Here is a 23,578-nt window from a genome sequence, read left to right as displayed (position 1 = left end):
CAGCCCCTGCTGGCTCTCCCAGGAGGACAAGCTCACCCCTAAATCCAATCTTCTCCCTACAGAGCTGCTGTTGTTGCTGCTTCTCAAAAGCTCAGGAGGAAGAAGCCTTTTCTTTCCTCTTCTCCCCCTCCCACATTCATCCCTCCTCCCTCCAGGGCCCAGAAGAGTACGCTCTGGTTCCCAGCAGCCTGAACCTTCCCTCCAGATGAGAGGCTTCACAGCTAAACACTGAGCTTACCAAAAGCCTACACACCCTGCTTCCAGGGTTGGCCTGTCAGGAGTCAGCCAGAGTCCCTCGGAGTTTCTCCTGATCATTCACTACCTGCAGCCAGGCTGACCATGCTTCTGCCCACGTTTTTTAATCCATCAAGGAATAATCGAAATGACTCATTAACACCTCCTGAGGATTCACAGAGCACCTTTAGTTCTGATTCTCCATTCTTCCTCCCATGGTTGCCTGGGTTGGGAATTATCTCCAACTTTGCTCAGAGAGGTTAAGTAACTTGCCCAAGGTCACACAGTGGGAAAGTGGCAAAACAACAACAACAACAAAAAAAAAAAAAACTTGTGTCTCCTGCCCAGCAGTTTGGCAGGTGCTCCCATAATCTTTATGGAAGGGCGAAATGTGCCATTTCTTCATTTCACTGGCCTGGGGGTGCGGGGATTGTGTTAGGGAGAGGAAAGCGGTTTCCCTTCCTTAAGGAACCTTTGACCTCCTTAGTTCACTCTCACTTCCGAAGAAGTTAACAAATTTAACTCTAATCGCTCCGATTAGACCCTATGCTCAGTGTATCTATTATCAGAGCAAGGCTACCGCCCCCAAGAGCCACGACGAGTCAGTCTAGTATTTTCCTTCTCAAGAGGGCAAAGCCCAAAACCCAAACCCAAACCCAAATAAATCGCTTCCCTTTGCCCCGAACCATGCAGCCCCCACGCAAGCCGCCACGAGTCCCCGAGCCCTTGCGCGGCCGCAGGCGCCCCCGACACACGCCACGCCACGCCACACTGCGTTAGGGAGGCGTCGGGGAGGGGGCGCGGAGCGCGCGGGCCGGGCGCGGCGGGGAGCCGGGAGGGGGGAGCCGGGAGGGGGGCGCCGGGCGCGCTGCCAGGCCGCGCCGCACCGCGGGGGCCGGCCGCCCCTCGCCACGTGGTGGTGGCGGCGGCCGCGGGGTCCCGGGCGCCTTCCCAGCTGGAGAAACCCGGAGCAGCCGGGGAGGAGGAGGAGGCAGCGGCGGCGGCGGAGGAGGAGGAGGAGCGGGGCGGGCGGGAGGGAGGGGGGCTGGGGGGAGGGGTGGGGGGTGGGGAGAGACCCGGCGGCGGCGACAGGGCGAGAGCGGAGCGCGGTGCCAGGGGGGTGGGGGCACCGGTGCCCGTCTGGGGAGGGAGCAGGCGGAGGGGGTAAGCGGCGATTACAAGCAGGAACCGGCAGCAGCTGTGAGTCCCCGGCGGGGCTGGGGCGGGGGGAGGGCAGCGTCGCCCCGGCCGGCCCCGGGGTCGCAGGGTGGGCCGCAGGAAGGGGGCGGGCGCTCGGCCGCGAGTTGGCCCCGGCGGGCCCGGGAGGGGAAGGGTCCGGCGCCGGCCGCCCGCGTCCCCCCCGCCGCCCTCCCTCTCCCCCTCCGCCGCCGCTCCTCAGGCCGCACCGCCGCGGGAGCCTCCTTCCCCGGCCCGGGGACGGCCGCCTGGGGGCCGGGGCTCGGCCGGCAGTGGGGGAGGGGGCTGCGTGGTCTCGGCCCCCGAGAGGGGAGGGGCGACAATTTCTGTCGGCCGAGCTAAAGGGGTTTAAAGGGCGGCCCTTAAAGGGGCCGCAGGAGGGGCCCGGGGCCGAGCGGGCACTCCCTCCCCGGCCGCCCTCCGCGGCTCCCCGCCGGCGCCCCGGGCCGGGGGCAATGCGGAGGAGGGCAGCGCCTGTGGGGCGGCCCCGGGCACGGAGCCCTCGCCGGTGGGGCTGGGCCCGAGGAGGCGGGCTGGGGGGCTAGGGGGTGTGGTGAGCGCTGGCTGGCGGAGTTGGGGGAGGGGATTTGCCCGGGGAGCAAGGGGTTAAAGGTGGGGCCGGCCCTACAAACACGCGCACACACTCCTTACTCAGACCCGGTCACACGCGTTTGCCTGGTACTTAGTGGGGGGTGGGGGTGGGGGTGGGGGCCCAGGCCTGAGCCCTCCTCACTCCAGGCTCCTGCCGCCGGGCCGTGGGAGGTCGCGGACCCCACTGCCTCAACTCGCACCCCACGCCGAGCCGAGCCCCCTTTGCTACGCGCACACACGCTCCGGCGCGCGCGCACACACACACCTCGGACATTCCCATAGTGCCTCACGTGACACACGGCCCCGAACGTGCCCACCCTTCACACACGCTCACGCACGCGTGCACACACAAACACACACACGGCCTCCGGGCCACTTCCCAACTCCACTCCCGACCCCCAGCCGCAGCCCTGCGAAGGCACTCATTGACTGTGACACACCTACACTCATTCACAGACACACACACTCCCCCCCACACATGCCAACCACAGACACACATTCATAAACAGGGCCGGGAGAAGTACACACGCACCCCCTCGCCTACTCTCTCCGAGCCCTGAGTCATTCCTGCCCCCTCTCAGGGCTCCCCATTCCCCTATGTTGGAACACATTGGCGGGCTAGGGAATTCTTGGGCAGCCCCTTCGCAGGGCTCCCCTCTCCTCCCCACGGTGTTGTTCCCTCCCTCGGACGCTCTGGGAGGACTTCCTGTGGGTCCCAGGTCAGAGGCGAGGAAGGCCTGGAGGGTTGCCACAGCTCTGCTGTGAGTGGGGGAGGCACTTCCTTTTCCTGAACTCTGGGATCCTGCAGGAAGAAGCTGGGAAGTTGGGTGGGGTCCCCACAGAGGCCGGCCCTGGCTGTGGTGGGGTTGACTCTCCCAGAAGCACTGGGGCTTAGGGAGGAGGGGGGGGTGCGCCAGAGGCCGGGAATGAACTTGGCCTGGAGGTACTTGGGGGAGGGGCTTGGGGAATCGAGGCCTGGGGGGGTGAAGGGGGGCTGAGGAGTACATCAGGGCAGTCCCTGGCAGGGTCCTGACAGGAAGGCAGTCGTTTCCTGTCCACAGGTCTCCCTGAGTTCTGGGAGGAACTCTTCCCTGCTGCTGGCGGCCTGGCTTACTTGGCCCTCTTGGCCTTCCTCTAACCCCCAAGTCTTTGGCTGGTTGTAGCACCTTCCCCTAAAGGCAGCAGAAAAGACAGGGCTTAGTGGTTTGGGGAGGAGATGGGATGGGAGCTCCCCAGCTGCCTCTCTCGGCGGGCCACAGCATTCCCGGCCACAGCGTTCCTCGGCCCAGGTCGCAGGGGTATCAGGGACAATCTCCAGGCTGCCCTCTCCACCGTTGCTCCTGCTCTCCCAGGAGGCCCAGTGGGGGCCGAGGCACGGGCCCTTGCCATGGAGTCCATGTTTGAAGATGACATCAGCATCCTGACCCAGGAGGCACTGGGGCCCAGTGAGGTGTGGCTGGATGCCCCAGGAGACCCCTCGCTGGGGGGGGACATGTGCTCCGCCTCCCACTTTGCCCTCATCACAGCCTATGGGGACATCAAGGAGCGGCTGGGAGGCCTGGAAAGGGAGAATGCCACCCTCCGACGCCGTCTCAAAGTCTACGAGATCAAGGTCAGAACTTGGAGAAGATGGGGGAGCCGGGGGGGGGGGGGGGGCGGCTAGCTGTGTGTGTGTTGGGATGGGGGCCGCCAAGGGCCAGGAATCCCAAAGAGAGTCCAGGATCCACACTCAGGAACTTGAGGGTCTCCCATGAGGGATGGGAAGGGTCAGGAAGGCATCCTGATGGCCGAAGGGGTGGGACCTTGGATCTCAAGATGTGGTTGGTGGGAGATGTCTCCAGGCTGTGTGGATCCCGAGTGAGCAGGGGACGGAGGGACCAGGACTTCAAGGCAGGTTGTGGGGTGGGGGCCCGCCGTAGGCTGAAGCCCAGCCAGGGAGCTGGGTGCCAGCTCTCCTGAAGGCCTGCCTGCCCACAGTACCCACTGATCAACGACTTTGGAGAGGAGCACGGCTTCTCCCTGTATGAAATCAAGGATGGCTCCCTGCTGGAGATGGAGAAGGTCAGCCTGCAGCAACGGCTCAACCAGTTCCAGCATGAGGTAAGCCCAGGCTGGGCTCCCTGAGCTCCTTGCTTCACGGTGTTTCTAACACCTCCCCCACACCCCAGCCCCTGTCTCCTTGATCAGAGGTGGCCGCAGTCTCCCCTAGAATGGGCTGGGCGTCTCCCACCCCTCCATTGGGTGCTGGCCATGTGGGCGGGAGGCTCGGGGAGCTCTTGGGCTCCCACATCAAGGATGGCCTGACCGTGGCATGCCCTCCCCTCCTTCCGGGCCCCATCCAGTTGCAGAAGAATAAGGAACAGGAGGAACAGCTTGGGGAGATGATCCAGGCTTATGAAAAACTTTGCGTGGAGAAGAGCGACCTGGAGACCGAGCTGGGGGAGATGGTGAGGCCCAGGGAGCTGGGGGTGCTTGAGGGTGTGACCTTTGTCGTGTGACGGTGTGCAGCCCTACGTGTGTGTGTCTGTGGGTTCCTGTGTGTCTCTGAGTGCCCATCCCCCTGGTGAGTGGGGCTGAGCGTGTCACACAAATTGCGAGTGACTCCCAGCACACCCTGGCCATGCAGCCTAGCAGACTGGGCCTCCGCGTATGTTTGGGTCTCGTGCTGGGCCAACTCTGTGCCTGGGGCACTGTGCCTGGAAGGCTGTGTGAGTGAGGGCAGAGGTCATCGGGTCTCTGTGACTGCTGGGATGGGTCTCCGCACGTGTGCGATTCTGAGTAGGGGGATGGCCACGTGTGTGAGCAGGTGGGCAGGCGTCAGAGTCAGAGCACACGGTCTCTGCCAACTCCTGCCTGTGACCTGGATCCAGTCGCTTAGCCTCTGTCCCTCCTCTGAAAAGGGCACATGGTAACAGCATTGCTGGGTTGTTCCGGGGCATCTGTGTAAAAATGCTCTGCCTTAAGAATCATAAACATTCAACATGGCCTTTAGTGTGTGCCAAGCACTGATGTGATCACTTTAGATGCATTTACTCATTTTAATGCTTATAACAAAATTACGAGGTAAGTGTGGTTATCCCCGTGTTATAGATGAGACAGGCAAAGTCCAGAATGGTTGTCACATCTGGAAATAGAAGTCCTTACGCTTCTGAGGGGGTGGCTCTGTTTGGACCGAGGGATCCTGTGGTCTTCTGAGTGTCCCGTGTGTTCATGACAGGGAAGAGGCATTAACTCTAACCTTGCAAAGGGGCAACAGCCAGAAACATCTGCATTGCAGTTGTTGGGAGACAAGACCTCACACTCGTGGCCACTTCGAGTGCAGTGCAGTGGGGATGTGTGACTTGGGGCCTCAGCTCAGTTTAGGAGGGATGGCTTCCGAGAAGTGGGGGAATCCTGGGTTTGTGAAGCCCTCAGGGGTTCCCTGGTCCCACACAGACCCCACCCCTTTGTCTCTCCCCGCAGCGGGCCCTGGTGGAGACCCACCTGCGGCAGATCTGTGGCCTTGAACAGCAGCTACGACAGCAGCAAAGTCTCCGGGACGCCGCCTTCCCCAGCCCCAGCCCCCCGCCCACCCCTGGCCCACCATGTGCTGATCTGGACCTGCACTACTTGGCACTGAGAGGAGGATCTGGCTTGAGTCACGGTGAGATCTCTACGACCCCCGATGTTCCTGCCCTAGAGTCCCCAAGCCTACCCCCCTGTTTCAGCATCACTGGACACCTCTCCCTTCTGGGATTGATAGTTGACACCCCACTATAATGTCTTAAATTTCTCCCGTAATTACCGTATCCCTCTTTCCCACCTGTTCCCTTACGCAGTGTCTCCCATCAACACCCCCTCCCTTACCACCAGCTTTCCCTGGCTACCCCCATGCAGTTCTCGTGTGTGTCAGCAGAGGGCACCTGTACTCAGAATCCCCATCCTGTCCTAGGTGTTGATTAGCAGAGGCCAGAGGATGCTTGGAGATTTGAATGTGGCCAGGGAAGCCCTATTCGAGGCCACAGTATTATTTTGTCCCTGGCCTCCAGGAAGATTAGAAGCAGCAGCTCAGGCCCTCCTTCTTTATGGCCCTTAGCAGAGGCATCTTGGGGTACCTGGCCTCTGGCTGGCCCCTTTGGATCTCTTATGCTGCCACGCTCACCTGTTTCAATCTCTTCTGCTCTGGGAGTCAGTGGAGGGTCCCAGCAGCCAGACCTAGCCTGACTTTATCCTCCCTCCTGGTAGCAGGCTGGCCAGGCCCCACAGCCAGTGTGAGTGAGCTGGAGCGACGGCGGCTGGAAGAGGCCCTGGAGGCTGCCCAGGGCGAGGCCCGGGGGGCTCAACTTCGGGAGGAACAGCTCCAGGCTGAGTGCGAGCGGCTGCAGGGGGAGCTGAAGCAGTTGCAAGAGAGCCGGGCCCAGGTAAAGGGCAGGGGCACTGGCACCCAGGACCCTGCCCAGAGCTCCATAGAGGCCTGGGGGCTGCAGCAAATAGCCTTTAGAGGCCCAGGACTTCCTCACTGGGTATAGACTGGCCCTGGGAATGGTAAACGGCGGTGTGTGTGTGTGGGGGGGAGGGCTGGGCAAGGTTACGTTGGCATCTGGCATCTGACCTCAGTCTTCCTTCCTAGGATCTCGCCTCCAATCAGTCAGAGCGGGACATGGCATGGGTGAAAAGAGTCGGGGATGATCAGTAAGTCCCATCTGAAATCCTCTCTCTCTTAATAATCTCTGTGCCCTGGGGGCGGCATTTCCCAGGTCCCCCTTTTGGTTCACTTCTCCTGTTCTGTGTTGCTCAGAGGCCCTGTTTTCTAGCATCAGGGCAGTGGGGTTTGGCTGGCTTGTGTGGCTTTGCATCCTTTACAGGAAGGAGGTGAAGTTCTGGGATGTTGCCTTTGCTTTCTTCTGGCACCCAAACTTATGTCTCCGTGAGGTATCAGGGGCTGAGAGATTTTTTCAGCAGCTTTACTGCTGTGTTCTGTGTCCCCTGGTGAGTTTTTAGGCCTCTCTGGGGCCCCATTTTCTCTCCCAGTAACAAGGCCAGTTCGTTGGGTTAACTGTTCCCTCCCTGGTGAGGAGGAAGAAAGTGGTCTCTTTCAGGATCTGTGGTGCCTTGTTTCCTGTTTCAGGAGAGAGCTGAGGCTGAGAAGAGGGGCTTACTGTGTTCTGTAGCTGCAGGGAGGGGAATGAGAGCCTGTTCTGCTGGGGTGTCCCTTGGAAATCCAGCTGGGAGGGAAGGGCAGCAGGGAGTAGGGATGGAGCTCCGTCAGTGGGGAGTCGAATGGTGGGGGCCTCTAGGGCAGCACTGGGCAGCAAGGGAGAGGGCAATGGCAGCCTGATAGCAGTGAGCCTGATGCTTTTCACATCCGCACCCTGAACTCATCCTCTCCCGCTTTCTGAGAAGTAGAGCACAAACCTTCTTCCGCCTAAGCCTTCTCCCCTGAAACCAGTCCTGTGGCACAGGCTCCATACTTTCATTGGAGGGGAGGGCCAGGGCCCAGAGAGGGATGGGAATGAAGTCTCCAACCCACAGTATCCCCAGCTATAGGACCCCAGGGGTCCTCCTTCCAGCAGGCTTCCTTCTCGCCTTCCTCCCAGCTTCTGGCCACCTGGGGGGTACCCCTCACTTCTCTCTGCACCCTGGGGTAAGGGCCTGGGTGGAGCTGTGATAGTAGTGGGGTGTGAGAACCTAATTTGTGGGACTGGTAGGTGGGATCCCTCAGCTAGGCTGCTAGGCGGTGTTGGGGTGCCTGTGCAGTGGTGCACCCTAGCTTGTGGCTGAGGCTCAGAGCCCATCCTAGCCCATGTGCCCAAACTCAGAACACACACACACACACACACACACACACATTCTAGAAGCCTAGTTTGCCTCAAAAGTTATAGCACAGAGCCTTTTATGGCTCAGTGAGTCCAACCCCCTCTTAGCAGACCAGCAGTGAAGGCTCCTCTAGCTGGTGGAATCCAGAGAGAGGACTTTTTTGGCAGGGCTGGAATCTGAACAGCCAGGCTCTGAATCCTCCCAGGGATGCTGAGTGGCTTTGCTTTACCGACTTCAGCTCTGTGACCCCAGGTTTCCCTTGTAGACTCAGAGGTCAGTCATTACTGAGAGATGTGAGAGGAAGGTGATAAGGGTGGGAGGCCAAAGAAGGAATGGTGGATTCCAAGGGGTCAGGGCTGTAAGTGAGCGAGAGAAAGAACTCCTCCCATAAGGTGCTGGTAGAGATCAGAGCATCCATGCTGCCTGCCCCTGTGGCCAGCACAGCCCCTTCCCTTCCCTTCCCTTCCCTTCCCTTCCCTTCCCTTCCCTTCCCTTCCCTTCCCTTCCCTTCCCACCCCATCCCTTTGGCTTGAGGAAGCTGCGCTTTGGCTTTGCCCAGGGGCTGGCCGGAGCCACTCTTACCAGAGGTGACCTCTGGCTCCTCCCCTCCATCCCGACGATTGGGACTCTGCATCGGTGCCTTCTGGACCTCTCACCCCAGAGCCAGCCAGGCTCTGCCTGCCAAGCTTCACACTTTTTTGCAAGCAGAGCATTTCTGGACAGCCCCAGCTTGGCAAGAGTTAATTCTCAGAGGAAGTCCTCACTCCCCCGGCAGTTTTATTTTCTTATAAACTCAGCTCCTTTTGGTAATTGCTTCCCGAGTGCTCCCTCCCCTGTCCTCCCACCTGAAGCCTCAGTCACCTGCTCTCAGCTCACTTTCCCCCAGCAGCCCCTCCTCTTCCTTCCACTTCGTCCAGACCGTCCAGGCTAGTGGGAGCTGTCCCTGTGGACTTTCCTAGGAAAGGACTGCAGGGCTAGGTTACGCACAGGGGGGCGAGGGAAATCCCTGGATCCAGGCTGCCCATCTGTGGGAGCCTTGTGTGTTCCTGCTTACCTGTCTCAGTTTGGATACCTCTAGGGCAGCCAGTTTTACTCTGGGAGTCCTGTTAAAATATCCTCCCTTATACTGCCACTGCGATTAATTCCCTCTACTCTCCCTGCAGTGGTCCTACCCATGCTGAAGGGACAGGCTTGTGAGGCAGTCTGGGCCCCAAAGATTCCCAGTCCTTCCCATCCCAGTCCCCAGTCCGCCAGCTCTGGTCATTAGTGTACCTCTGAAAGTGGCTGTCCAGACCAGACCAAGCCACTCTGCCACCCTCCGGGTCTGACCTCCGGTCACGATTGCCCTGCTATTTGGTCAGCCCAGCACCTAGTGGCTGGTGCCCAAGGGACAGAGTGTCCCAGAAGAAGAGCTGTTGGAGGTCAGTCAGGGACCAAAGGCAATGACGAGGGAGGGTGAGAGTGAAGACCAGCCTACTCCTTAGGATGCACAGAGGTAAAGACCCTAGGAGGAGGGGGGTCTCAGTCAAGGTGGGTGCGCAGAACCCACAGCTGCCTCCCCTCTGAGCCCAGCTCAGAGTCATAGGTCCTGGTGTGGCCCTTCTGAGGGCGTGGCTAGTGCTGAGGGCGGAGGGGAAATTGTGGAGTTGGGGTTCGTTGAGGGGGCTGGGGGCTCAAGTAGGCAGGCCCGTGAAGACAGTGAGGGCCCAGTGATGGAGGGGGACTCCCAGAGAGAAGATGGGGGCTCACTGTGAGCGATGAGGGAGAGAACCATAGGGCTTGCTTTCCCCCCCGATGTGGGGGGCTCAGTGCTGCAGCCCTGGCTCTTTTCCGCCACCCCCCCCCCCAGCCCTCTCTCCGCCCACAAGCCTCTGCGTGGGCTGCGGTTAGTGGTGGGGGAGAAGTGTGAACTCGGAGAGAGAGGATGGAAACTCTGCACAGAGGTCAAGGGCAGTGTGGGGTGGGTCAGGACGGAAGTCGGAGACCCCCGTCCCCATGTACCCTGAACTTAGTTTCATGCCCCAGAACCAGCAGGCCCAGGGCCTCCCCCTTCACGCTTCTCACCCTCCCTACTTCCTTTCTTTCAAATCTCCTTCAGCCAGGGCAAGGGTGCTCACAGGAATTAACCCCTGAGCACTTGCAGCCCTGGGACTCCCCAAGGGTGGGGAGCAGCTCTCATTGTGGTCTGAGGGATTGGTGGGCTTTGAATCTGCCTCTGACTTTTTCCTTGCCAGGAAGGCAGAGAGCAGCTCTTCCCCACAGTCTACTGGATGGGAAGTGGTGTACACTCCCTTCATTCTTAAGCCAGAGTCATTGAGCTGGTTGGTATCTCCAAAAAAGGATCAAAATGAATGTCTGTCTTCATCCACCTGTGTCCTGGGCACTCCTGATTCTTCGTCCATGTCCATGTCCATGCAGGACCTTAGGTGAGGCAGTTTACCTACAAACTCATCCTCTCCCAGAGAATGTGGCGGGGGCATTGTCCCCTTCTACTGCTGGGCAAACTGAGGTTCAAGGAAGTTAAGTGTGAAAATACAAAGTGGGTCCTGAGCAGATGGGCCGATAGTACCTCTGTGGTATCTTTCTGGTTCAGGTTCTTCCTCAGGTAGGAGGCTCTCGGACGAGGGATGATCAGATGATTTTTTTGACCAAACCTGATCAGTTCTGAAAGTGAAATTTTCAACATGTAAACATTTCAAAACCTTAGTAATTACGCTGGGGCAAGTGGTGTGAGCCAGGATGGTCCTGAGTCCTGGGCAAATTGGGATGCATGTGCCCCACCCCTCCCGACACCCACCCTCTGGTTCCCAGCCCAGTGCGAGCTGCTGGGCTGAGTGGTAGCTGGGGAGGCTTTCCAGATGCAGCGAACATCGAGCTGTGCTGGGAAGGTGGCAAGGCTGCCACGAAGAGCCAGGGGCTCTGTGGACCTCGAGTCATAGCTGGTTGAGGAGAGTGGAGGGGCTCAAGGCGCCTAAAAGGAAGTGGTAGAGCACTGGGTTGTTGCAGAGCGACTTCCTCCTCCCCGTGGCCCGCAACCTCAAGTCCGCTCCACGGCCGGGTGCCTGTGGTTCCCTCCCCGAGGGTCGGGCGGGAAGACTGATGCTGGGTGTGCCCGTGGGTGGTGGAAAGTTTGGTCCCTAAAGTCCCCCACGAGGCTGAGCTGGCTGGGAGCAGCTGGCAGGGGTGGGGGGCAGCTCTGGGCAAAGCTGGAAGGGCTGGGAATGCTGGATGTCTGTTGGCCTCCCGAGCCTGAGTCAGCTGCTTATTCTAACCCCAGGACCAGCTCTGGTCTGATCTTGACCCCAGTCCTACCCTGACACTGATCCCAGCCCTGCCTTTAACCCTGCCCCTCGTCCTGACCCCAGCTGTGTCCACAGTCCTGATTTGATGGAAAATGGAACTGTCAGCCCCAGCCCTCATCTGAGCCTGACCCCAGCCTTGCTTGTGGCTTTGTGTCCATCCCTAGTTCCAATCCCATGGCCCCGCACTGGCCCTCATGGTGGCCCACCCAGCACGGGCACTCAGTGAACTTCCCTGGAAGGCACCACCAAATCCATGTGCCTCACAGTTGGTTTGGGGTAGAAAGAGCCTCTCAGCAGAGGAGGATGTTCCTGACTGTCCTCATCTCAATTGCTTTATCAATCACCGTAAAGATCATTATTTCTAGATGAAATTTTGAGATCCCTGAATTATTCGTGGAAAGAATGAATGAAAGGATAAATCAATGAAGGATGGCAAGATCTGCAGTGGAGGGAGTCCTCCTTCCTGCCAGCTCTGTCATTTGCACTCTGGCTCCTCTGAGGTGCCAGCTCAGCAGGCTGAGGTGCCAAGAGCAGGTTTGAATCCCTGTTTTGTGCCACCACGGCTCTGTGACCTTGAGCCAGCTTCTTAATAGCCTTGATCTTCCCATAACATCTATCACCTTCCTCTTCTCTCCGGGGACAGGGGTGGTGATGCTCAGGCTATTGTGGAACTCCCCAGCCGCTGCCTCCTCATCTTTCCCTTCTGCCACCTTCCTGTCCCCCACCCCTTCCTGATCCTCTTGGAAGGCAGTACATTGCTTAGCGGTCAGTGGCCTGGGGGCCAGAGCTCTGTTTCAGTACCTCCACTGCTCCTCAGCTTGATGACTCTGTAAGCCTCACTTTTGTCATCTGTAACATGAGAGAGGAGTGGCAACACTTTGGGGTTGTTGGCAAGATTCAGGAATGTTGTTTAGAATGATGCCAGGCCCGTGTCAAGCACTCATAAAGATCATCTATCATTCTTTTCTCCCTAGGTCCCTCCCAGGTTCTGAGAGATGTAGATAGAACTTTCCCCCATACTTTAAGCGATAAAAAGGTGCTCCAGAGCAGCCATCGGCTGCCATTCACCTGACCCATGCTTCCCAAACAGTCGTGATGGTGGGAACTAGCATTCAGGTGTGGGCCGGGAAGCCAGGAAATGGAATGTGTATTCAGGTGCATGTGCGCAAGCCTTGGTTGTGTTGTGAAGTTGAGATTTTTTTCCACTGAATTGGCAGTGTTTTCTAATGTGAGTCATTCAGGTCGTTAGCGAATTTAGCAGCCTGGGCCTGTGCATCTTGAGGTGGGAAGAGATGCTTGAAGATAGGGGCGGTCCTGAAGCTCCTAAGGGCCAGGGGATGTCAGGAGGTCAGGCCCCACCACCTTGCTCAGGGGAGTCTTAGACATCTTTGTGAGGCTGCCCATGAGGCTGCCCGGTGCTCCAGGAGGAAGATCCTCACCTGCCCTCACCAGCCCCCTCTCCCAGTACCTGGGCAGAGCTTGGGGAGGGGCTGGGCATTCTGGGCTCTGGGCTTCTTCCCTCTACTTCCTGCTGGCCTGTCTGTTTTTCTGTGAGGAGGGTGTCAGGAGCAGGGCAGTAGGAACTGGGGTAGCTGCTGACAAGGGGAGGAAGGCAAGTGGAGAGATAGGAGCCCGGGAACTGAGTGTGGCAGGTGAGATCTCCAAAGCAGGGTGTGAAGGCAACGACCTGTATCTGTCACTGAGATACAGCAGTATAGGCGGATGGGGAGAGAAACTAGCGGCTGCTAGTCAGAGGGGAGATGCTCCCATCAGTGCCCTGCTCAGAGCCTCCTCCTGCTCCCACCAATGAGGGGTCAGCATGGTGCTCTAAAGCCCCCAGTCTGATGGGGAGACAGAGCTCCTTGCCCAGTCTGCAGAGGGGAGCCTGTCTTTGGGGAGTCCCCAGTTTAACGTGGGACATGCAGGCTGGACCTTCTGGTCTGATGGGGGAGATGCCATTTCTTCCCAAAGACCCATGAGATTAATCTCAGGGAACACAGGACACATCACATGAGGGCTGAGACGTGATGGGATTGAGCCTCCAGCACCTCGGCCAGGGTTCCCCAAAGGACTTCCTCCTCTCTGCTCCCTTCCATCCCTGTGCATCCCCACATGGGTAGTGAGCCCTCTCCCTAGGAAGTGGGCTTGTCCCCCAGAATCCCAGCCTCTTTGCAATAATTTGGCTTTGGCCCAAATGGGTTAAAAATAGTTTTATTGTGGGAGGGGCTTTTGCCTCCCCCATCACCCAGCTTGCCCCGGGGACTAGCAAGAGAGAACCAGCCAGTGAGCAGAGAGCGCAGAGTGAAGGAGCTCAGTCATTATCTACCCTCTGCACCTCAGCTTTTCCTGCCCTCTGAAGCCCTAACCTCAAGACTTCCCCTTCTCTCCTCCAGGGTCACACACACACACACACACACACACACACACCCTGTTCCTCACACTCAACTGGCCTCACTCCAGCCTTCACTCCCTCCCTTGCACACGCATCCTCTCTCCCATGACCATTACATCAGAATAGGGACAGGCTCCTCAGGGTTTGGAGATACCTCCCCCAGCACCATTCATGCCCAGCTCCCTACAGCTCCTGGAGCAAGAGGGCATCCCCTGGGAGGAGATCCGCTAGAGTGGCTGAGCCTCTCCCTGCCACTTCCCTCCAGTCCTACCTTCCACAAAGTTCAGGAGTCCCTTCTGGACTTGGTGAGGGAGCGGGGAGATCCAAGGAAACCAAGCCCCCGCCTCGCAGGCTGTGTGTCCAAGCCCCAAACAGAGATGAAAGCAGTGACCCAAGGCGACCACAGAGAGGCATGTGAGGTCAGGAAGGGCTCCCTGGTGGTGCACAGCCCAGGCTGGGAGAGGGGAAGGTCAGTGCTGAGAGAGAGAACCTTCTGTAGTCCTGGGTCAGAGTGACCCAAAGAGAAAGGAAGAGAAAAGGAAGTGGGTGAAGTCTTTGCTAAGTTCAGAGCCTGTTCCAGCTCCACGCAGGTGGGTGCCCAGGAGGCAGTGGGAGGAAGAAATGGAAGAAGAAAGGCAAACAGATAGGGAGGCTTAACTCATTCTTTACTTCCCAACCATCTTCTGGGTGCCAGGCCTGGGCAAGGTACTGGGAATATAATGCTCCCTTTTGAAGAACTGCCAATGCAGTTCCAGAACAGGGCAATTTCTGATAAGTGCTTATTGTGCGTGGCACCCTCTGGAGGTGTGTGGTATGTAGCCGCTGCTCACAAGGACCTCCGTGTAAAGGACTCCCTGGAGATCCCGGGAGGTGCACCACTCTTAGGGGCAGCTCTGACGTGGATGCGAGGCGGTGGACTGAGAACTTGGTGGACTTGGGTTTAAGCTTATCACTTGGCTCCTCTGCCGAGCCAGAAGGCCATGTCTTTACTTAGGCGGTACAACACTGGGGTCCCCGGCCTTTCAATGGTGAGGACTCCTCACGGACCCCTGCCCCCAACACACAGTTTGTACTCACACTTTTAGTATTCGCTCTTTGAGAAAATTCACAGTTAACTAAAAGCTACTCTAAATACAGTGCCGTTTTTTGGTGAATCTGTTTGTCACCACAGCTTCTGCATAGATTAGAAAAACATTCACATACACCTGTATCAGATGTGCTCAGGCTACAGGCAGTGCTTGGTGAACACACGCATTCAGGGACCCCTTGGAATCACTGAGCTCCCCAGCCTGTGGTCTGGGAGCCACAGCCCTAGCCTAAGGTAAGGTTCACTGGGAAGAGAGGGAGGCTCCCTGGAAGAGGCAGTGTTTGAGGTAGACCGTAAAGCCCAAGAGGATTTCTCCCTTGGGGTAGGAGGGCCCCAGGAGAGCCAGAGGTTGGGGCACAGCCAGTTCTCCCTCCACAGCGGCGACAGTAAAGCCACCTCCCTTCCCTTCCTCAACTCCCTGCCCTCTGACCTCAGGGTCGGGCAGGCTGGAGTCAAGCCTTGCCTGGGGATGTCTTTTAGGGTGAATTTGGCGCTGGCTTACACGGAGCTGACTGAGGAGCTGGGCCGGCTTCGGGAGCTGAGTTCCCTGCAGGGGAGGATCTTGAGGACTCTGCTGCAGGAGCAGGCCCGGAGTGGCGGTGAGATGGCGCCGAGGTGGGGCTGAGGTGGGGCGGGGCGGGGCAGGGGAGGCCCGGAGCTGGGTCCGAGGGGGGGGGCAGCGGGGCGCTGGCGGCCCGCGGCTCCCCGCCTCTGACGCCCTCTCCCCCCGCCACCGTCCGCCCCCCGCCCGCCCGTCCCGCTTCTCTTCCAGGCCAGAGGCACTCGCCGCTGTCGCAGCGCCACTCCCCGGCCCCCCAGTGCCCCTCGCCCTCCCCGCCCGCGCGCGCCGCGCCCCCCTGCCCCCCGTGCCAGTCCCCCGCCCCCCAGCGCCGCTCCCCCGGGCCCCCGTGCCCCTCGCCCCAGCAGCGCCGCTCGCCCGCCTCGCCCTCCTGCCCGTCGCCCGTCCCGCAGCGCCGCTCGCCGGTGCCGCCGCCCTGCCAGCCCCCCAGCCCGCAGCGCCGCTCCCCGGGGCCCCCCGCCTGCCCGGCCCCGCAGCCGCGGCCCCCGCCGCCCCCGCCGCCGGGCGACCGGACGCCGGCCGAGCGCGCCTACGCCAAGCCGCCCAGCCACCACGTGAAGGCGGGCTTCCAGGGCCGGCGCAGCTACTCGGAGCTGGCGGAGGGCGCGGCCTACGCGGGCGCCCCCCCGCCCTGGCTGCAGGCCGAGGCCGCCACGCTGCCCAAGCCGCGGGCCTACGGCGAGCTCTACGGGCCCGGCCGGCCGCTCAGCCCGCGGCGCGCCTTCGAGGGCATCCGGCTGCGCTTCGAGAAGCAGCCGTCGGAGGAGGAGGAGTGGGCCGTGCCCGCCAGCCCGCCCAGCCCCGAGGCGGGCACCATCCGCTGCGCCTCCTTCTGCGCGGGCTTCCCCATCCCCGAGGCGCCGGCCGCCGCCTACGCCCACGAGCACGCGCAGTCCTGGCCGTCCATCAACGTGAGTGGGGCGCCCGCGAGGGGCTCCCTCCCCTGGGCCGCACTTGCCTCTGCCCCGGTGCTCGCGCGGGTGGGCCTGGGTTCCATTCCGGGCCTCACCCTTAGAAGCTGCGAGACCGCGCACAAGTTACTGACCCTCTCTGATCCTCGGTTTACTTATCTGCCAAATGAGGGCAGTGATTATATGCCCTAAATCCATTAGAGGGTTCCTGAGAGCGAGACAGTGAGCCGAAAGCCTTCTGCTGTTACACTAGGGATGGAGGACGTGATGACTGCCACAGGTCTTGGGCCCACGCGAGGACAGGCCTGCTCATCCAGTTCCCTCCATCTGGCCTCAGAGCCGCTTCTCTTTCCCGGCTGTCCTAGAAGACAGTCTGTCTCAGGGCTCTATCGTTTCACTGAAATAATGAGCTTCCTGAATGTCAGAGCCAACCCTTGCCACCTGGAAGGACCAAAATATATTCTAAAGCCAGATAGAAAATTATTTTTGGGTTATACATTGTTTGGGATTATCCATTGCTTTGAGTTATCTGGGAGCCGTGTCTTAGTCATTCTGGGGGCATGTCTGGGTCTTGGCTTCCCTCATTATTGCAGATGCCCTGGCAGGCTGAGCATACACACCTCCTGGGGTCCTGTGCCCTGGGTTGGGGGAGTGGATGCTGAACTGGTGGAAGGTGGCAGGGAGGGGGGTGGAGGAGGGATGGTGCCCAACAAAGGGTAAGCAGACCTTTTCTGCATGTGACAGCCCTGCCTTCCCTGGGTCTCAGGAAAGGGCAGGCTGGGCTGTGGGGACCACGAGGGAGGATTGGGGACCATAAGTGACTCCCCTTTCTCTCCACAGCTGCTGATGGAGACAGTGGGCTCTGATATCCGCAGCTGCCCCCTCTGCCAGCTAGGTTTCCCCGTCGGGTACCCAGATGATGCCCTCATCAAACACATTGACTCCCACCTGGAGAACAGCAAGATCTAGGGTGCCTCGCCCACCCACTGGCTGTTTCTCCATCTTCTCTCATCACCCCCAAACAGTCACTTTGAATGCTGCATGAATCTCGTGGGGGGCCCCTGCCCCTTGCGACCCCCAGATACCTCCACTAGCTACTGAGTCCATGTGTGTGCCGTCTTCCCTGGTCTAGGCACCACTCAGCCCTGGCTCTTCCTGGAAGGCCAGCCGAGGCTCTCCCCAGCTCCCTGGCTTCTGCTGGGGAGGTAGGGATCTGGGCTGGGATGGGGAGGGGCCTACCCCACCCAGCCTCTCCCTCTGCCTTTCCGTTCTCAAGACAGGGTTGGATCCAAGAAGATGTCTAGTGCTTGGGCCCAGGGGAGGGGGAGGGTGTCAGAGGACTCTGGGCGCTCCCCCAGCCTCTCCCCAGATGTCCATCTTCCTCAGGCTGTGCTCTGTCCAGGGAGTGCCTCCCTGTGGGGGCCCGGAGCCTGCCTTGTACACTGATACCGGTTCCTCCATCCTACGGCCAGCTTGGGGCTCTTGGCACAGGGCCCCCTTGGGGGAAGGAGGCATCTTGTTTCTGGCCATTGCCTGCAGGCTTGTCCTGTTCTCCTCATGCTCTGCTCCTCTGGGGAATAGGGAGGGTAGGAGTGGAGAGGGAGGACCCTGCAGGACTGGGAGGATTCAGCCTGCAGAGGCTGCCCTGAGGGCAGGGGGCACAGGGGACACCCTGCACCGTGACCCCCAGGCCAGGGCAGTATCTGTGCCAGCCTCCCAGGTCCCCACATCCCACTAGCACCAGGACACAGATTGTTAAGACAGATGCCCCCCTCCACCCTTACCCTAGTCGGGTCCCTGATACCACAGGTGACACCACGGGTGCCCTGGAGCCCGTGTGTGACTCGGCCTCTGTTATTTGGGTGGGTGTCATCAGCCCTGCCTCCCAGGCCGGAACCTGCGGATGGGCCCAGGGTGCTGTTGGAGATCAACTTCAAAAGAGCTAACCCCTTTTCCATCCCCCAGTGACCCACATTCCCTCTGTGAAATCTACCTCAGAGTTGTACCCTCAGAAGGATGGGTAAGCAGGAGGCCAGGGGGTCCCCAGGGCTGAGGTGGGGAGCTTCCTGCGGCAAGAGCCTGCTGCCCCACGATGAATCCAACCTCCCCCCCACCACTACCACCACTGCGAGCGTCTCCCAGGTCTCAGCCCCGGGGCCGGTGGCAGTGGGCGCTACTGTCAGTGCATGTCCCATTCTGATCCAACACTTCCAGGCCCCCCTCCCCCGCCTCCTCACACCCCTCCCTTCCTCCTCAGCGCAGGGGAGTGAAGAGGTGTGTCAGGCAGGAAGGGGCCAAGGGACTCCAGAGACACATGGCATTGTACCTTGAGTGTCCCCCTAGGGTGGGAGAAGGGGAAGGGGCCTGGAGAGGGAGGTGGGGGCCCCTGAGCTCTCTGAACAAGTTGAAATCCAAATAAAACTTACCTGTTCCATCTGCTCTTGGTCTGTGCCCTCCATGGCTGAGGTGGGGGGTGGGGGTGGGGAGAGAAAACCCTTGGTAGCAGGAGGTTTTGCAAACTCTCAAGGAACCACAACCATAGCAAAGTGGGCACTGAACAAGGAGGAGATGCATGGGCCATCCATCCATATTTTAGGGTGATTGTGGAGACATGGGTATGCAAGTGGCCACAAATGACTTGTGACATGGAGCTTATTTAAAACAGGTATAGGGGATCCCTGGGTGGCGCAGCGGTTTGGCGCCTGCCTTTGGCCCAGGGCGCGATCCTGGAGACCAGGGATCAAATCCCATGTCGGGCTCCCGGTGCATGGAGCCTGCTTCTCCCTCTGCCTATGTCTCTGCCTCTCTCTCTCTCTCTCTGTGACTATCATAAATAAATAAAAATTAAAAAAATAAAAAAATAAAACAGGTATAGAGAGATCCCTGGGTGGCTCATTGGTTTGGCGCCTGCCTTTGGCCCAGGGCATGATCCTGGAGTCCGGGGATTGAATCCCACATCGGGCCCCCTGCATGGAGCCTGCTTCTCCCTCTGCCTGTGTCTCTGCCTCTCTCTGTGTCTCTCATGAATAACTAAATAAAAATATTAAAAAATAAATAAATAATAAAATAAAACAGGTATAGAGCAGTAGATGGTGTCTTTGTGACAGAGCACCAACCAGCCCTGAGCAAGTGTCAGGGACTCTTGAATTTTCCCTCCCAGCAGGTCTGGTAGATAGGTAGAGGTCCTGAAGCTTTGGGGATTCAGTAGCAGCTACGTCTTCATCCAGTGATTTCTGCATGGCAGGAACCAGGCTGGGCCTCAGAGAGGAAGAATCCGGGTTCCACGTCCTTATGGCTCTGAGAGCAGTGGTGCGGCTGGCCTCCAGGCTCAGCAGCTGCCTTGAAAGCCCCACAACCTGGGAAGTCAAAGCCAGGTCATAAGCCTGTGACTTCTGCCCCAGTCAGGGCTGTGCCCTCTGCAGAAAAGGCCTGAGCTCTGTTCACCAACTCTGGGTGCCTTTCATTTCCACGTGACCCCTTCAGGCCAAGGATTCACTTAAAACGGGGCAATTGCTCATCGAAGGCCAAGGTTCAGCTCCAGATCCAGGGCAAACATTCCTCCCCATTCAGTGCCAAGTCCAAACCCCAACAGGGAGATGTTCCAGCTTCCCCTGCTCCCTTTTTTTTGCAGTTAACAACTACAACTGGCTTCTAAAAGTTTTTCCAACCTTGATTCCATCTGCAGCCAAATCCTGAGTGCCAAGGAAGGTGAGAAAAGCCATCCCTATGGGACATGGCTTCATAAACCATGCGAAAGAAGGTTCTGGAACGTTCTGGAACATGGCACTCAGTGCATCTTGGTGCTCTTCCATCTCAGTCAACTCATGGGGAAGAAGGCAGCACCCAGGTTTCTGTGTTTGGGTCATCTTTGGATCTCGGGACGCATTTGCTAGCATTCACGTGAATTAGGGGTGGTACAGGGACATGAAGCAAAGAGAAATCCCAGTCATTAAGAAAACGGCAAGGGATGACCTAGGAATGAACTACAGGCAGGGACATGACCTGGGTAGCCACTTCTGGTCCTCGGCATGTCTGAAGGTAGGGAGAATCCAGGTATCCCACAGCCTGGACACTTTCCGGTCACTAGGGTGAGAGGTGTGTGGGGACATAGGGTGCATATTGTGGTAGTTTGTCTCCTTGATTTCTGGGGACTTGAGAAGAGGCTTGGGTGCAGGGTGGGAAGTTGCTGGGGGCTGGGAGGGAAGTGGGGGTAAGGGAGAGAATTTGTGCATCCCCAGCCCATGTCCTCCAGAACCGCAGCCTTTCATTTAATGCTCCTCACACACAAAGGAGAGAACAAGAGAGGTGGGTAAGCTGGAGGAGGGCTGGGGAGCCCTGGCAACATTCCTGTCCTCCAGCCAAGGAAGATGGTGATCAGACAAGGTGGTGGCTACTCGGGCTACAACTTATCTGTGGGAGTAATGGGAGTGGGGGGCACTAGGGCCTGAGAGAGTGTGGGGAGCAAAGGGATCCAGATCACTAGGCTTCTGGAAAGATGAGGCTGGGACAACTTGCACAGGAGCAAAGTGGAGGGAAGACCTCTGTTGAGGCTGGAGAAGACGCCCAAGGGACCCACTGGCTCCTGCCAGCACAGGCCCAGGGGCAGATGAGGTAGGTGTCAGGAGATTCACAGGAACCAAGACATCATGGTTCCATCTCCAAGTGTCCAGTGAAGGGTCAACACCATTCACATTCTCTCCAGCTCTGGCTCCTCTGCCGTCAGTCTCTCCCTCACCCACGAGCTGCCTCATCTCTGGGACCCTGCATTCCTGCCCCTCTCCTGCCAGCATCTCCAGCCAGGTCTTCCAGGCCATGGAGACCTCTGCCCCTCTCCTGGGTCCCTGTGTAGACCATCATGTGATCCGCTGAGGAGCAAAACAGCTCCTTTCAGAAGTTGGGGGGGTGCTCGCGCATGTGAGCGCACGCGCCCGTGTGTGTATGTGTGTGTGTGTATGTGTCAGGGGAGAAGCTGATCGCTAACAAAGAGGAGGGGTGTGTGGGTGAGTCAGCCGTGTTAATGAGAAACAACTCACCCTGCTGATGAGGACTAATGAAGAAAAACAGAGGGGGTGACATCTTTATATAGGGTAGGGGGGAGCAGGACAACTCCCTCAGGCCCACCTCTCCCTCAGCAAGGACAAGAACAGAGCAACTTTGGCTTCCCCAGGAAGAATTGAGGTCAGACGCAAGTATGAAGCGTCGAGAACCAGGAGGGTCCTAATGGGGAAGAGGGGGGACAAGGTGTCTGGGGGCAGAAGCCAGCTCCTGTCGGGGAACCGTGATAGATCCTCCGGTGCCCTGCTCCTGTTCTTGCCCTTGCTCCGATTTCTCTGTATTGATTCCAGAGAAATTCTAGGCTCTCGAGACTGTGCCCCTGGATTGCCCAAGTGCCTTTAAGGTCTAACCACACCTTCAGGGCTGGGAGGGTGCTGGTGAGGACGCACCAGTGTGCCAGTCTGTGCGCTGCGCTGCTGCAGCGCAGACTGTCTGTGGCAGCCCCAGAGATGCCTTTGGTTGGGGGCATTGACTGTCTATAGAGATGGTAATGACCCAGGAGGCCTGGCGAAGTCCAGGGCTGGAAGGGGCTGGCACAGGGAGGTGGGGGTGACTCTGGTATCTGCTGGCTGCCCTGTCCTTGTGGCAGAGGCAGAAACCCCTGAGAACCCACAGCTCCACCCACCCTCTGTGCCAGTTCAGCCAAGGGCAAGGGCACCAGGCGTGCCTTGCAGATGTTCCAGTTGGCTGTGTGAGTGTGGGCATGGGGGGAGGGAGGGGAGAGGCTGGGAGTGGGGACAGGATGGGTGTTGGCCAACACCTCCTAATTTGCATTACCACTGACACCCTTCTTGACCAAGAAAATGGAGCCAGAAATAACAAGGGGGGAAGGTGGTTCCCTGGGGGGCTCTTGGAGGTTCTTTCCTTGCCTCCAACACTCCCACAGTGCGAGGAGGGACGCAGGAGTTCAGGTCTTTGCCAGCCTCCTTCCTCAGATTGGGGTCGACACCCCTTCCCGATGTCCCTCATCCTTTGGCTCAGACACCTCAGATGCCGGGTGCTACTTCAATCCTTCTTCGGAGCTGAGTCCCCTCACCCTTCTCTCCTCTGGGAAGCCCTCTCCCTGGGGGCCCTCTCACAGCTCTCATGACCCCAGCTCTGGCCAACATTGTTCTCTCCAGGCTGTGTCCTGCTGCTCTGTCAGATTGGCCATTTCCCAACCTGGGAGCTGCTCAAGGGAACGTTCTGCGTGAGAAATAGTCCAAACCATAGCAGGGGAGCTTGCGAGTGGATTCTAGAAGTGGCATGAGGTGGACCAGGGTCCAGTGTGAGACTCTGGCCCTTGGTCGATGGGAGGGTCAGGTTGAGGGAGGGGACCTCCAGCTCTGTGAAAGGCCTGTGGTCCGCCTTCACTTGGAGGTGGTTCCCATGCCAGACCTCTCCTTTGCGAGCTCCTTGGAGAAGAGGACCAGGACTGTGCCATTTAGGCGTATTTCTTCCCGGCCCCGGTGACTACCACACAGACTCCTGCAAATGCATGTGGTGCTCATCTATGTGCATGGAATTCACTTCGGTCTCAGATGAGATAAGGAATGTCGTGCAGCCATAGCTTGCTGGCAGGAGACGGGCTGAGTTAGGAGAGGCGGCTCCCTCTGGGCCAGAGGGGTCCTGGGACCTGGAGGAGCCAAGTGGTGAGGGTGGAGCAGAGCAGAAGGGCCTGGCAGGGAAACCAGGTCGCGAGAGACAGCCCAGAGAGCTGTGAACACAATGTGGGAAGGAGCGAACAGTGAACTGAGAACTCCCCCCCACTTCCCCCCTCCAGAGATGCTATTTTGGAGGGAGAGAATATATGCAGTGCAGGGGGCAGGGTAGGGGGGGAACGCCAGCTCCCACAGGGGTCAGCCGGACCGCCTGCTGCCTCCACTCCTGCCAGCCATCCCCACAGGCCCTGGAGCCTCTACCCCGCTCCAAGCACTTCCCTCCCTGTTGGAAAAAATCTTCTTGCTCTCTTGAGCACAAGGGGAGAAAGAGCTAGGAGATTTGCAGCTGGCCTCTTAGCACCCCTTTGAGTCCTCTGAGGCCTCAGAGGGAGAAGCTTCTATTTCCTTTGCTTCCTTGGAAAGAAGATGTGGAGGGTACAGTGGGACATGCGGTGAGGCAGGTGCCAAGTACAGCTCAGAGGGCCTCAGCGCTTCTTGCCCCCCAACCCCCGGCCCCATACTTACGATCCTCTCCTCCTGCCTTAACACCAAACTTAGGGAGTAAATCTGGTGTTCACAGAGGCCAGGGTGGAAGGTGTTTCCAGGACTAGCCAGGTTTGCCTGCGGGAGATCTGACCCCTCCAGGTGGAGAAGCCAACCTTGGCCCCACAAGCCACGAAGGCTGGACAGAGGTTGATGTTAAGTAGAGCCCTCGCTTGACATGAAGGGAAATTCCTGTGCCCCACTTCAACCCCTCTGAGGGGCCTTGACTCATTTTGGGATGAAGGCTCCA

General features: G+C 58.9%; 1 protein-coding gene across 4 annotated transcripts; it reads left to right on the top strand.

Moving 5' to 3' along the window:
• The first annotated feature begins 1,274 nt into the window (after window positions 1-1,274).
• Window positions 1,275-18,529, top strand: TBKBP1 (TBK1 binding protein 1). 4 transcript variants are annotated; one of them, XM_077852976.1, is made up of 10 exons: window positions 1,275-1,434; window positions 3,375-3,634; window positions 4,000-4,122; window positions 4,365-4,469; window positions 5,485-5,665; window positions 6,247-6,422; window positions 6,632-6,693; window positions 15,080-15,198; window positions 15,372-16,090; window positions 16,931-18,529. In XM_077852976.1, exons 2-10 carry the CDS (start codon window positions 3,410-3,412, stop codon window positions 17,057-17,059), a joined length of 1,839 nt encoding a protein of 612 aa, XP_077709102.1. In that variant the 5' UTR covers window positions 1,275-1,434; window positions 3,375-3,409; the 3' UTR covers window positions 17,060-18,529. The 4 variants fall into 4 exon arrangements, with proteins under 4 accessions (XP_077709102.1, XP_077709103.1, XP_077709101.1 ...); XM_077852977.1 differs by lacking the exon at window positions 1,275-1,434 and adding an exon at window positions 2,128-2,965; XM_077852975.1 differs by lacking the exon at window positions 1,275-1,434 and having other exon boundaries at window positions 2,984-3,634; window positions 6,250-6,422.
• The last annotated feature ends 5,049 nt before the right edge of the window (window positions 18,530-23,578 follow it).

The sequence above is a fragment of the Canis aureus genome, chromosome 16 (assembly GCF_053574225.1).
Source record: "Canis aureus isolate CA01 chromosome 16, VMU_Caureus_v.1.0, whole genome shotgun sequence".
In the NCBI taxonomy this organism is placed as follows: domain Eukaryota; kingdom Metazoa; phylum Chordata; class Mammalia; order Carnivora; family Canidae; genus Canis; species Canis aureus.
This window is presented reverse-complemented; position numbering and strand designations above follow the sequence as displayed.

Coding starts and splice junctions, on each gene's coding strand:
- TBKBP1 (XM_077852974.1), top strand. CDS start 3,239: ATGGGATGGGAGCTCCCCAGCTGCCTCTCTCGGCGGGCCACAGCATTC. Junction 4,470..5,484: donor AGACCGAGCTGGGGGAGATG/GTGAGGCCCAGG, acceptor CTCTCCCCGCAG/CGGGCCCTGGTGGAGACCCA. Junction 5,666..6,246: donor AGGATCTGGCTTGAGTCACG/GTGAGATCTCTA, acceptor CCCTCCTGGTAG/CAGGCTGGCCAGGCCCCACA.